This window comes from Saccostrea echinata, unplaced genomic scaffold (assembly GCF_033153115.1).
Source record: "Saccostrea echinata isolate AGI-Se365-2 ecotype Australia unplaced genomic scaffold, CSIRO_AGI_Sech_v1 ptg000001l, whole genome shotgun sequence".
In the NCBI taxonomy this organism is placed as follows: domain Eukaryota; kingdom Metazoa; phylum Mollusca; class Bivalvia; order Ostreida; family Ostreidae; genus Saccostrea; species Saccostrea echinata.
In genome coordinates, this window is record NW_026889750.1 from 16,102,288 (window position 1) to 16,116,037 (window position 13,750).

The window sequence follows — 13,750 nt, forward strand, 5'->3', positions numbered from 1 at the left end:
AAAGGGTATACGAAGTTTCCCTTTTGATAATGGCTAATAATTTTCTTTATCTACTTTTCTTGGAAATTACTTTTCGCACAGTTGCGTCGTCACATACCTTTATTTGAGATAAAATTTCAGGTTGGGGACTCAAATAAAAAAAAATATAAGAATAAAATAAATGGAAAATAGAGATGTTCAAGAGAATCGTCAAAAACGCTGGCGTAAAGAGGGGGACTACCGGAGGGTGTAAAAGCGTAAAACTACATTTGAAAGGGAGCACGTGCCCCCATTTACACCCTCCTGTGTTCTATTGTGAACAGAATCACAATTCTTTTCTAACCATGTTGAAAACATTTTGAAACTAACACAAAATTCAATATTAATTAATGCATATGTTTCCCCTCTCTTCTTCTCCCCCCCCCCCTGTATATCAGATTAGCTAAGTGCTTAGTTATGATGAGCAAGGGTGCCTCTTTGAAAATTGTGAAATTCATGGCCCCAGAGTCAGTGATTCTGATTTAGGACGTGGCTCTATTGATTATAAAGCAATGAAATGCATTATTTCTTTGAAAATCTTTCTGCTATTGGGTAATGAGCAAACAAACTAAATGCATGGTTATGTTGAACAGAGCCTCTTTCAAATTGTGAAATTCATAGCCCTTGGGTCAGGGGATTTGGTACAAGGGCGAAGCTCTATTGATTATACAGTAAAAATGCATTTTTTCTTCGAAAATCTTCTCTGCTCCTGGGCATGTAGGAGGCAAACAAAGTATGAATTTGTAATGAACAAGGATGCCTTTTCCAAAATTGTGAAATTTGGGACCACTTGGTCAAGTGGCCTGGTGCTGGGCAGGGCCCTGATCTTGTAAGAGAATTTGTACGCTACTGAGAGAAGTTATTCCTCTTTGCTATACACTTATGTAATTAATCATTGTAATAATGTAATTGATAGGTCAATTGAATAAAAGAATTACACATCGTCAAGAATTTTTAATGTGTAATACAAAACACACTTTCATAGTTTTTGATGGTCAGATAGACATATTAGTAATAGGGAATGAAAATGAGACACTTTGTACATTAAATCTTATTCAAGACCAAGAGAGGCCAATGTGAGAGGGAATGTGATGTGTTTACCGTAATTTTGTGACTGTTCAAGCATTACTGTTTTGTTTAGTCTGCATGGTGATAGTGGTGGCATGTACAGGCAAGTAAATAAGATTTTTACCTTACTGATATGCACCTAAGTAATAACCCAACTATTTTGTTGATCTCTAGTCATCCTTTTTCTCTTGCTCCTGGCAACACATCTTCATCTGCCAGTTTTTTTGCTGTAGTCGTTTTTTTTAGCTTGTCAATTTACTTGCTTGACCATTATTTTCTGATCCCACCACCACCACCACCACTCACTTTGAAAAAGTTTACGGATATCATCTTGTATGTGGTGTAATATTAAAATGCAAGCAGTAACTCTGGTGTAAGCCTTTCAAAGTTTATTGGCAATATTCATTCATTTAAAAGTGATAGGGGTGTGTATGAGAGAGAGAGAGAGAGAGAGAGAGAATTTGTTTTCTCTCTCTGTGTTTTTGTTTTGTTTCATATATTTAATTTTCCTCGGATTTGAAGAGGAAACAGATGAAAAAACATTATAATATAAGATATAGATAAAATCTTCTTTGAAGTATCTTTGGTTTACATGAATACTGCCTATTCCATTAATATCGCCTGTCAAATCAAAATAAGAAACATATTTCTCAACGTATGATCCACAGGTACCAGATCCATTAAAATCAAAGTAAAAATCAAATAAAAAATATTTAATGACAATTATAAAAATACTGAGGAGATGTATCAGTGGTTGAACTGGCAATGGATATGATTGATTTCATCATTGGGCCAGCCTCCCATAGAGCTACATTTATTGATGAGTTCGTGCTTCCTTGATCCCGGGTCGATATCCACTGCTGTACCCCTGTAGTGGTAGGAGTGACAGGAATGACACGCCCCCGAAATCTCGTTCACCTATTGTAAAAAAAAGCATATTGTTATATTATATAAGACCTATGGCTCTTATTTTGTAAAATTGGGAGTATACTTTAGTCCCGATAAACAATATAGTTAATACATGTTTATTTGGTTTGTACGAAAGCCTATTAGGATCAAACTACGGTAAAAAAAAATTTAAAAGGCGTTATAACGCCTTTCCAAATGGCGTTATAACGCGAAAAAGGCGTAATAACGCCTTTTGAAAAGGCGCGTTATAACGCGGAAAAAGGCGTAATAACGCAAATAAAGGCGTAATTACGCCTTTCCAAAAGGGTTATTACGCCTTTCCAAAAGGCGTTATTACACCTTTCTAAAAGGCGTTATTACGCCTTTCTAAAAGGCGTTATTTCGCCTTTCCAAAAGGCGTTATTACGCCTCTTTTTTTCAATACATGACTTACTTACCCCATCCTGGGGGCTGATTATAATTAGATCTCCAGGAAAAAAGATTTTTAAATGTGTAAAATATTTTCAGTGTTAAACCAACTTAGTCCTTCTCTGATGCCAGACGCCTCTACCAAGGTGCATGGCTTTCAGAAATTTGGTTGAAGGCTAATTGCTCATTATACCTATGCAAATAGTTTGCCTGTTATTTTCAAGAGGAGAGAAAAATATTTCAAATTTGACATGAATTTTTAATACGTGGCTAGCAAAGCCCAAAGCTGGTTCTGCCTATATCCAGCATTTTCAAAAGTAGAGTGTTGACTTCTCTTAATATGCATGCAAAATGCAAACAACTGTCTGCGAGATGTGCAGGAATATAGAAAATACTATAATTTATAATAAATATTGCACAAATAAAGATGGCTTTGGTTGAATCTTTCATATATTTACTATTTTAAAATAACGCCTTTCCATTTTTGGATATAACTCCTTTTCAAACAGGCCGGCATCTTCGCTAGCCAAGGGTTTCTGATACGCTACTCTCCTCATAAACCCTTGGCATACGGTGCTGACAAAAGACGGGATTGTTTTCGTCACGTGATCACGATTCTTACCAGCTATGCACAGATTGCGTCATCGACAGAAATAAAAAGCGTATTTTAAAAAAGAATGTTTTTAAAGAATAATTAACAAGAAGCTGTTGAATTATGTTAATTTGTTATCTAAACATGTTAAAATGCAAATCTACATCTTCAGTATTGATTCTTAATCACATATTTTGCACGTAGCTTAAGATATTGGATGACACCATATCGCTATTCATAGAATGGCGTGTTATCTTACGGATCGTTGTTTACTTGCGTTTTTCATTCCCGATATTAAAGAGTCAAGATATATCCTGAACACAAATATCGTCATTTACAAAAAACAATTGCTGATTGGTCGAACGATGTCGATCAACTCCATTCACAACTTGAGAAAAAAATCCCAACATTTTTTAACACCGTATGCCAAGGGTTTATGAGGAGAGTAGCGTATCAGAAACCTTTGGCTAGCGAAGATGACAGGCCGGTAGTACAAATGCGATTGGGGGGGGGGGGCTCCCCCACCCCACTTCTGGGGAGAAAAGACTTGCTATAGTTTAAATACAAAAATCATTTACTGATTGCTTGGTCCCTTAACATTTTGTTACAGTATGGTTAAACTCGGGCAAGTCATTGCATTTAAAAAAAAGTTTTACCGAAAAGTTAGAAAAAGTTTCCCCTCAAGTTTAGGCAGTTTAATTTTAGGGGGGGGGGGGAGGGTGCTTCTTGTTTTTTTTTTTTTTTTTTTTTGTCAATTTTATGGGAGCCCCCCCCCCCCCCCCCCACTTCAAAAGCACAGGCCTGTCAAAGACATAATAATGGCCCTTCAAAAGGCATAATAACGCCTTTTTGAAAGGCGTATTAATGCCTTTTAGAAAGGCGTAATAACGCATTTAAAAAGGCGTAATAACGCCTTTCGGAAAGGCGTAATAACACCTTTTAGAAAGGCGTAATAACTTCTTTTGGAAAGGCGTAATAACGCCTTTTTAAAAGGCGTAATAACGCCATTTGGAAAGGCGTAATAAGGCCTTTTAGAAAGGCGTACTAACGTCTTTTGGAAAGGCGTAATAACGCCTTTTGGAAAGGCATAATAACGCCTTTTTTCGCGTTATAACGCCTTTTTGAAAGGCGTAATTACGCCTTTATTTGCGTTATTACGCCTTTTTCCGCGTTATAACTCCTTTTCAAAAGGCGTAATTATGCCTTTTTCGCGTTATAACGCCTTTTGAAAAGGCCTTTTAATTTTTTTTTACCGTAGTTTGATCCTAATAGGCTTTCGTAGGTTTGACCATATTATGTAATTTATAATTACAAAGGGATTAGGCACAAGTTCTGAAAATTTATTACGCCCTCTCCCTACGTGTAAATTACAAATTGAAATTGTCACAGTTAAAAATAAAGCTTTAAAAGTATACAGAATTTGCAAAAATTTACAAATAGATGAAATTTGCAGACAGTAACTGTTTGAACAAAAGAAAAGAGACGTTCATTCTCTGTAGCACTCAATGAATCAACCCCCCTTAATGACATGTGTATCTAGAATGTGGATTTTGTCAAATTGTAAAAATTTATTTAAAAATTCTTTTCTGGCTTTCGCATACTTTGGACATACAAAAAAATAATGATATGTATCCTCTACTTTACCAGACGAGCATAAAGGACTTGATATTAAATTACATTTATAAAGGTCGTTATTCAATACACAGTTATGCCGTAGTCTGGTTTTAAGAACATTTAGTCGTCTATTACCGTATTCAAAGTATGATGGTGGAACAGATTTTTAGTACTAATTTTAGATTTGAAATTAGACAATTGACTGTAAATTTCTAAATTCAAGTGGAATTGTATTCCATTCGTTAACTACAGTAGGAATACATGTAGACATAAGTTTGTAATCGACATTTTGGAATATCACAGTTTCATCATTCACATAAATTAAAAACAAAAGTGGTCCTAAAACTGAGCCCTGAGGAACACCAACATGTAAGGGTTTGGGTGTTGATAACAAGTTGCGATACATCACCCTTTGATACCTACATTCAAGATAATTCTCAAGCAATTTATACATGTTCAAACCCCAGGCACTTAATAACTTAATACTATAAACCTTATTACAAAAAGCACCACCTTATAAATCTTACAATATATAGGTAACCTACTAATATATGTGTGTGATAAGAAGATCAGAATATAGTGTCAAGGACATGTGAAACAAGATCAAACATGTGTCTGGACTTGCACTGCTTGCACTTTTTGATAGAGTGCAAAACATTTCACAGAATTAGTCACAGAAATTAATGTAAATATTTAGAAACAAATGCAACCTAAGATTTTAGCTTATTTGTACATTGAATGTCTGTGAAATTCATATAGATCGAAGGTTAAAAGTTTGGATAGTCCAGTGTGAATTACAATGTCTCTGTGCCATACTGGGTTAGTACGAATGTCCCTTAACTTGTATTACACAAATCCTGCAAGTGATAACATTATTATCATAGTTCTTGCTGATAAAACAATATTTCAATTCCTAATTTGACCGCTAAAATTGATTCCCCGCTATCAGAAGAATCTAAAGTGGAAGATTTCCTTTACTTTCTTTCTTTCTCTTTTGCAATAACAGACTGTATGTTTCGATTAAATCGGAATCTTTGCAAAAACAAATGAATGAGTCTATTAGACGATCTTCTAAAAAAATGTCGGAGGTGGGGTTGGGGCGGTTAGCCTTTATAGAAATTTTCTTTGCACCCTCCTTAATACTATGTGCCAAATTAAACCAAAAGGCATGGGAAAATTACAAGTTCAGCAAAAGAAAAAAATACAGGTATTATTTTTCTGTATGAATCCAAAATAAGAGGTGTTTATATCTTAAATGTGTGTACAAAGTTTCAGTTATGTGGTATTTAATACTGTTGGAGATACATGTACATATGAACAGTTTTATGTCTTATTTTAGCTTTATTTTACGTATAATTAATGCAATATCCCACAGCAACAAAAAAAATTATTTTTTAATCTGATGTATATTTTTTGATACAAAAAGGGGGGGGGGGGGCTGGGCCCCCTCTAAATCCGCAAGTGAGAAAGGTACCCCCCCCCCTCTTTTTAGCCTGACAGACTGCCGGAGTGGAGTCGTTACTAAACCAGTACTGTAATCGCTGTTAGCGACACAGGTAAAAACATCCTTTTTTTCTTACGTGAATGTATCCATGTGAGCCAAGATCCACCAAATAGCGTAATAAAGTCTCGCTCAAACATACGTGACCACCAGGGGCACCAGGACTTCGGCACTCAGAGCATGTATAACTGGAAAAAAACAACGTCTCTAAATGCAGGCCCGTAGGAAGCAATTTCAGATTTGGGGGGGAGGGGATTACAACTTAACTTTTTTTCAGTTTGGGGTGGGGGGGGGGGCAATACCAAAAATTCAAAATTTCCTGATGAGCAAAAAAAAAAACTCATCAGATGTTATTATTGAGGAGTTTGTATAGTATTCTATATATATCGGCAAAATTATTAAGGGGGCACGGCCCCCCGTGCCCCCCCCCCTCCCGGTTCCTACGGGTATGAAATGACGTCGTATAAAACTATGAAATATATAGTTAAGAGCATCAAACTGTAGAATAAAGTACTGAAGAAAAATATAAATACTGAGATCTAGAAGCTTGGTGGCCGTTGCAAGTATCCTTGATGTTATTAAGTGCATAAGCATTGTCATGCACACCAGAAGGGTGGCGGTCCCAGAGATGGATTTTACCAGAGTTGTGCATCTGCAGGAGCTGACAAGCGAGGGATTTTGCGTTAGCGGTACACGAACCCGAGCCAGATGTTCCCGCCGAGCAGTAGGAGGCAGCAGCTTTGTTTAACAGTGTCCCGGCTACCCAAAGATTCTACAGAAATGTTACCAAATCAAAGACATTCATTAATTCAGTGTCCCGGCTACCCACAGGTTCTATAGAAATGTTACCAAATCAAAGACATTCATTACTTCAGTGTTCCAGCTACCCACAGATTCTATAGAAATGTTACCAAATCAAAGACATTCATTCAGTGCCCCAGCTACGCAAAGGTTCTAAAGCAAAGTTACCAAGTCAAAGACATTCATTACTACAGTGTCCCAGCTACGCAAAGGTTCTATAGAAATATATAAGACACTCGTTAAATAATATCCCAGTTACCCCAGTTTTACAAAGATGGGACTCAGTCAGTGACATTCATTTAAACAGTGTCTCATTTGCCCAAAGATTCTACAGAAATGTGACCCAATCAGAGACATTCATATTACAGTAATTTAGCTAACCAAAGATTTCATGATCATCAATAGAGTGTCCTAGCTACCTACAGGTTCAGAACAAGAGGCCCAGGGGCCACATCGCTCACCTGAGCACTATGGCTAGGAAAAAGCAGAAATCACTTCAATCTTGAAAGGTTGAAAAGTTTAAATATAAAAGTGGTTGGGGGGGGGGGGGGTGTCATGAATTGAACAAATTTGAATCTACATTATCTGAGGATGCTTCCATTTAAATATGACCAATCATGGCTTTGCTGTTCTTGAGTAGAAGATTTTTAAAGATTTAACCTATGTATTCCTATGTAAAACTTTGATCACCCATTGTGGCCCCACCCGACCCCCAGGGGTCATGTTTGAACAAACTTGAATGTACACTATCTAAGAATGCTTCCATATAAATATGACCAATCATGGCTTTGCTATTCTTAACAAATAGTTTTTTTTAAAGATTTTTACTATGTGTTCCTATGTAAAACTTTGATCGGCCATTGTGGCCCCACCCGACCCCCGGGGGTCATGATTCGAACAAATTTGTATGTACACCATCTGAGGATGCTACCATATAAATATGACCAATCATGGCTCTGCTATTCTTAACAAATAGTTTATTTTTAAGATTTTTACTATGTGTTCCTATGTAAAACTTTGATCGCCCATTGTGGACCCACCTGACCCCCGGGGGTCATGATTTGAACAAATTTGAATGTACACTATCTGAGGATGCTTCCATGTAAATGTGACCAATCATGGTTTTGCTGTTCTTGAGAAGAAGATTTTTGAAGATTTTCCCATATATTCCCATGTAAAACTTTGATCGCCCATTGTGGACCCATCCGACCCCCGGGGGTCATGATTTGAACAAATTTGAATGTACACTATCTGAGGATGCTTCCATGTAAATGTGACCAATCATGGCTTTGCTGTTCTTGAGAAGAAGATTTTTGAAGATTTTCCAATATATTCCTATGTAAAACTTTGATCGCCCATTGTGGCTCCACCGACCCCCGGGGGTCATGAGTTGAACAAACTTGAATCTACACTACCTAAGATGCTACCATATAAATATGACCAATCATGGCTTTGTTGTTCTTGAGAAGAAGATTTTTAAAGATTTTTTTCCTATATATTCCTATGTAAAACTTTGATCGCCCATTGTGGCCCCACCCGACCCCCGGGGGTCATGATTTGAACAAACTTGAATCTATACTACCTGAGGATGCTTCCATGTAAATATGACCAATTATGGCTTTGCTGTTCTTGAGAAGAAGATTTTTAAAGATTTTTTTCCTATATATTCCTATGTAAAACTTTGATCGCCCATTGTGGCCCCACCCGACCCCCGGGGGTCATGATATGAACAAACTTGAATCTACACTACCTGAGGATGCTTCCAAGTAAATATGACCAATCTTGGCTTTGCTGTTCTTGAGAAGAAGATTTTTGAAGATTTTCCCATATATTCCTATGTAAAACTTTGATCGCCCATTGTGGCCCCACCTGACCCCCGGGGGTCATGATTTGAACAAACTTGAATCTACACTACCTGAGGATGCTACCATATAAATATGACCAATCATGGCTTTGCTGTTCTTGAGAAGAAGATTTTTAAAGATTTTTCCTGTATATTTCCTATGTAAAACTTTGATCGCCCATTGCGGCCCCACCCTACCCCCGGGGGTCATGATTTGAACAAACTTGAATCTACACTACCTGAGGATGCTTCCACATAAGTTTCATGTTTTCAAGCACAGTGGTTCTTGAGAAGAAGATTTTTTAATGATGCCATTAATTTTTCACAAATTCTCAATTATCTCCCCTTGGAAGAAGGCGTGGCCCTTCATTTGAAAAACTTGAATCTCCTTTACCCAAGGATACTTTGTGGCAAGTTTGGTTGAAATTGGCCCAGTGGTTCTTGAGAAGAAGTCGAAAATGTGAAAAGTTTACAGACGGACAGACGGACAGACAGACGGACGGACGGACAGACGGACTACAGACAAAATGTGATCAGAAAAGCTCACTTGAGCCTTCGGCTCAGGTGAGCTAAAAATGGGTACAGTCAATGATCCGCTTTTCTCAAAGTTCTACAGAAAGGTGACGCATGCAAAGATATTCATGAAAACAGTGTCCCAGATACCCGGAGATTCACAGAATTATGACCCATAGAAAGACGTTCATTAAACAGTGTCCCGGCTACCAAAAGGTTTTACAAAAAGGGGACTCAATCAACGACATCCACGTAAACAGTATCTCATTTGCCCAAAAGTTCTATCTGTGACCAGATCAAAGACATCCATAATATACAGTATCCTAGCTACCCAAAGGTTTTGCAAAAACATGCCCTAATCAATGACATGAATTCACTAAAACAGTGTCCCAGGACTTGACTCAAATAATAAAGGTCTTCGTCTATCATAAATTAAAAATGCAACTTACCAAGTGCACCAATATAGATAAACTTTTTATATCCTAAATAGCTACTAGTACTTTCGAGATAATTTGAATACCTGGGTTCCAGACACGTGGGTGAGTTGATACCATGTATAGCCATCACGAGTTAGGATCCCGCCATGGATTTTGAAACAGTCGCCGGTGTTAAGTGATGCTCCAACAGAAGCAGACAAACCGGCTGAGGTACAAAAACGTTTAAAAAATAAAAATATAACGTCAATTTTATCAATTGCAGATATCATTAAAATGTACGCATAGGGGGCCAGACTACACGTTAACGTTGAAATGAAATTGTTTTAACCTTCATGTTCGTAAATGCTTATAAAATTGTTTTGTTGATGCATGAGTTTTTATAGTCTAACAAATGCAATTACATAACAGTTAATACAGTATACACAAATAATTTTGTCATTTAGTCACAAATCATTCTATATTGTGATATAGGTTGCTTATAAAAGAAATGCTTTTTTGATATGGTAACAATATGATTCAATATTTTATTTCTAGAGAAAGGACAGACATTTATACAGTCAAGGGTGTTACGTAACTAGCACTTTATCGTTAGGTCACTTATTCAGAAACCACAGCAGAAGTAATGTTGGAAGTATAGGACTGGGGGTGGGGACGTGCCAAAAGATCAACAGTCAAAGTTGACTCTTTTGCACCCAGATATTGATAATATTTTTTTTATATAAAGTCTTGATTGGTTAATTAGGATACATACCCGATGTGCGGGCATTCACATTGGTCCCGGTTACACACACGCACTCTCCCGTAGTTACATGTTGTCCCGTGATGTTCGCAGATACACCAGCTAAGAAAAGCAGGATAACACAAAACACCGACGCCATCTTCCACTAAATTTGGGACGTCTTGGAACCTATATATTACTTGCAGTATATCTTATCTATTTTGGAGTGTATAAATAGATATCTACATGATATGGAGTTCTGTTCCTACAATATTCAGAGGTTGTACGACAGGGTTTTTCAAACAGTGGCATACAGTGGATCTTAAGTACTTGTAGGTCAATATCCTCCTATCTTTCCATTCCTTAAAAGCAATGGGCCTCAGCTCCATTAATTTTAAGGAATGGAAATATATTCGGACATAAACTTATATGGAATGTATTTCAAACCGAACACCGCGTTGCAAGAACGTCAAGCATTTGAAACAATTATTTTCAATTGTGGTCAGAGCCAACCATATGGTGGCATATTTCTGCCCCATGTGTGCAAGTTATTTTAGGAATGACTCTAATTCTTGGCCAAATTATTCGAGTATAACCTGGTTTGGGTCAGTTTACGCTTTATAATCCGCGAAGCCTACCAGCCTTGTTGTTTGTTTACATGTGGTAAGATCGAATTATTGTTTGGTAAATTTATTAAATCTGGAATTTTCCATGAATCCCGAGGACTGGAAATGAGAGGATTGTATGGATACCGATGATTCAACTGGTTGTCAGGGGGGGGGGTGTCCCCATACCAAACCAGGTTATACAGAAATAATTTGTGTTCCTTTTTGGATATTAACCAATCAGAGGCTAGAATACGAACTAAATTAAATTATTTTTCTGTCAAATATGTCGACATGCAAGATAAATATGTTGACATGCAAGATAGTTATGTCAACATGCAACATAATTATATGTTGACATGCAAGAAAATTGCAATCAGATAAGAATTATAAAAAATCCTTTATAAAATTTCAAATAATGCCCACATGTGACTTCCAATGTTCCAGATGCTACTTATTTATGTCGACATGCAAGTTATTTATGTTGACATGCGAAATAAATATGTTGGCATTCAAGTTATTTATGTCAACATGCAACTTATTTATGTTAACATGCTACTTATTTATGTCAACATGATAGAAAAATAACTTGCACACAAGGGGCAGAAATATGCCACCATACAACCATGATTGTAATATTTTTTTAATAGCAGACACGAAACCCTGACCAGTCAAACACTACTATAAAAGTAAGAATCTATTTCAATAGTGGACGAAACAACATTTCTAATCCTTCCCCTGTTGTATATAAATATCAAATGAAGTCGATCTTCTTGTCTACCGTCACTGCACGAGGTACATTCTTCTATACTTCCTCAGATTTGTCTTCTTATATCATCTTAATGGATAATGATTTAATGACATATCCTGCGGCGATTGGAAAACATTGTATGTCTATGGCATGTAAAAAGTTGCAATTTTCGATCTTTTCCATTTTTATTGTATAATTGTTCATTTGTATTGTACAATTTTTCATTTGTATTATATAATTTTCCATTTGTATTATATAATTTTCCATTTGTATTATATAATTTTTCATTATTCTATAATTTTCCATTTCTTTTATATAATTTTCCATTTCTTTTATATAATTTCCATTTGTATTCTATATTTTTTTCATTTGTATCCTATAATTTTCCATTTCTTTTGTATAATTTTCCATTTCTTTAGTATATATGAACTTCCATTTGTATTGTATCTGAACCATTTGTAATCTATAATTTTCCATTTGTAATCTATAATTTTCCATTTGTATTCTATAATTCTCCTTTTGTATTCTATAATTTTTCATCCGGTTAATACAAGTTTGTCATATTTGTGTTGCTTTAGACAATAAAGAAGTCACTTAGTTCGCCTTTTGTTTTACTACACTGTAAGTATCAGTAAGACATCTTACACGGTTTGATTGAAAGGTTTAAAATATAAATAAGAAGTATACGGATTTGTGGGTGAAGTCCTTGATCGACTCCTTGCTTGGTTGAATCGACTTCAGTGGGAAGAACGAAAGCAGGGGTTCCCCAGGGCTCTGCTCTTGGTTTTCTACTTTTCTAAGATTATATATTATTCCTATCACGTGGTCTCCTGGGTCTCTCAAGGCTAGTTGCAGGTGATACATCCTGCCAAAAACCTCTGAAGACTGAGTGGACTTAAAAAGACTTACTAATTATTAAAAAAAAAAAGGCTTCTAAAAAAATTGCAGTCCTTCGTAAATTGAAATTAATTGCAAAGTCCATGTTTTTGCTGTGGGAAACTCCAAATATCTGTCTGATCGAAACGTACAATAGAAGGTGCATAATATTAATGGCACTATGTAATAAACATTCTTTGAAAGTCTGAATGATTACTATAGGTGACCCACAAATCCTTGCCAGCCTAAAAATATCTTATTTCTGATTGTTCAGGGTTAGGAAGGCGGCAGCCAACAAGGCAGGACAAGATGAGGTGAAGCCCTTGTAAGCTCCTGAATTCTAGAGATTCTGCTTGGCAATACTGAAGTCTTCTAAGTAGACAATTTTACTATTACTTGCTTGCCCTGTCCAGCCATCTGTTTGTCCGCAAAACCTTAAACATTGCCCATAACTTTTGATTGGTTGGAGCTATATGGCTTTCATATTTCACGTGTATTCCTTATGACAAGACCTTTCTTTGGGTACTATCACATTTGACCTTGATTTTGGAGTTTGAACCATTTTTGCAAAATTTTACCCAACTTCACATGTGTAATCCTTGTTACCAGACCTTCCTTTGGATACAAACAACTTTGACCTTTTGACCTTGACCTATGAGTTTGACCTCCTTTTGGAAAACTTTAACCTTGGCAATAACTTTTGAATGGTTTGTGCTAGGGCTTTCATTCTTCACATATGTTGTCCTTGTGACAAGATTTTCCTTTGAATACCAACAACTTTGACCTTTTCACATTGACCTTGGAGTTTGATCTCCTTTTGGAAAACTTTAACCTTCGACACAACTTTTGGACAGTTGGTGCTAGGACTTTCATTCTTCACATATGTAATTCTGTGACAAGATCTTTCTTTGGATACCAACAACTTTGACCTTTTGACCTTGACCTTGGAGTTTGACCTCCTTTTGGAAAACTTTAACGTTGGTCATAACTTTTGGACAGTTGGTGCTAGGACTTTCATTTTTCACATATGTAATCCTTGTGACACGATCTTTCTTTGGATACCAACAACTTTGACTTTTTGACCTTGGAGTTTGAC

General features: G+C 36.5%; 2 protein-coding genes across 2 annotated transcripts in view; one reads left to right on the forward strand and one right to left on the reverse strand.

Annotated features, from left to right (window-relative positions):
- LOC133185712 (DNA polymerase delta catalytic subunit-like) overlaps positions 1 to 13,750 on the forward strand; it is a 134,252-nt gene that overhangs the window by 76,368 nt on the left and 44,134 nt on the right. The gene's annotated exons all lie outside the window — the stretch shown is intronic.
- On the reverse strand, positions 1,785 to 10,595 carry LOC133191128 (uncharacterized). Its single transcript, XM_061326868.1, has 5 exons — positions 10,456 to 10,595; positions 9,788 to 9,909; positions 6,644 to 6,882; positions 6,190 to 6,298; positions 1,785 to 2,004 (listed from the first exon to the last, which is right to left on the reverse strand). Exons 1-5 carry the CDS (start codon positions 10,580 to 10,582, stop codon positions 1,834 to 1,836), a joined length of 768 nt encoding a protein of 255 aa, XP_061182852.1. The 5' UTR covers positions 10,583 to 10,595; the 3' UTR covers positions 1,785 to 1,833.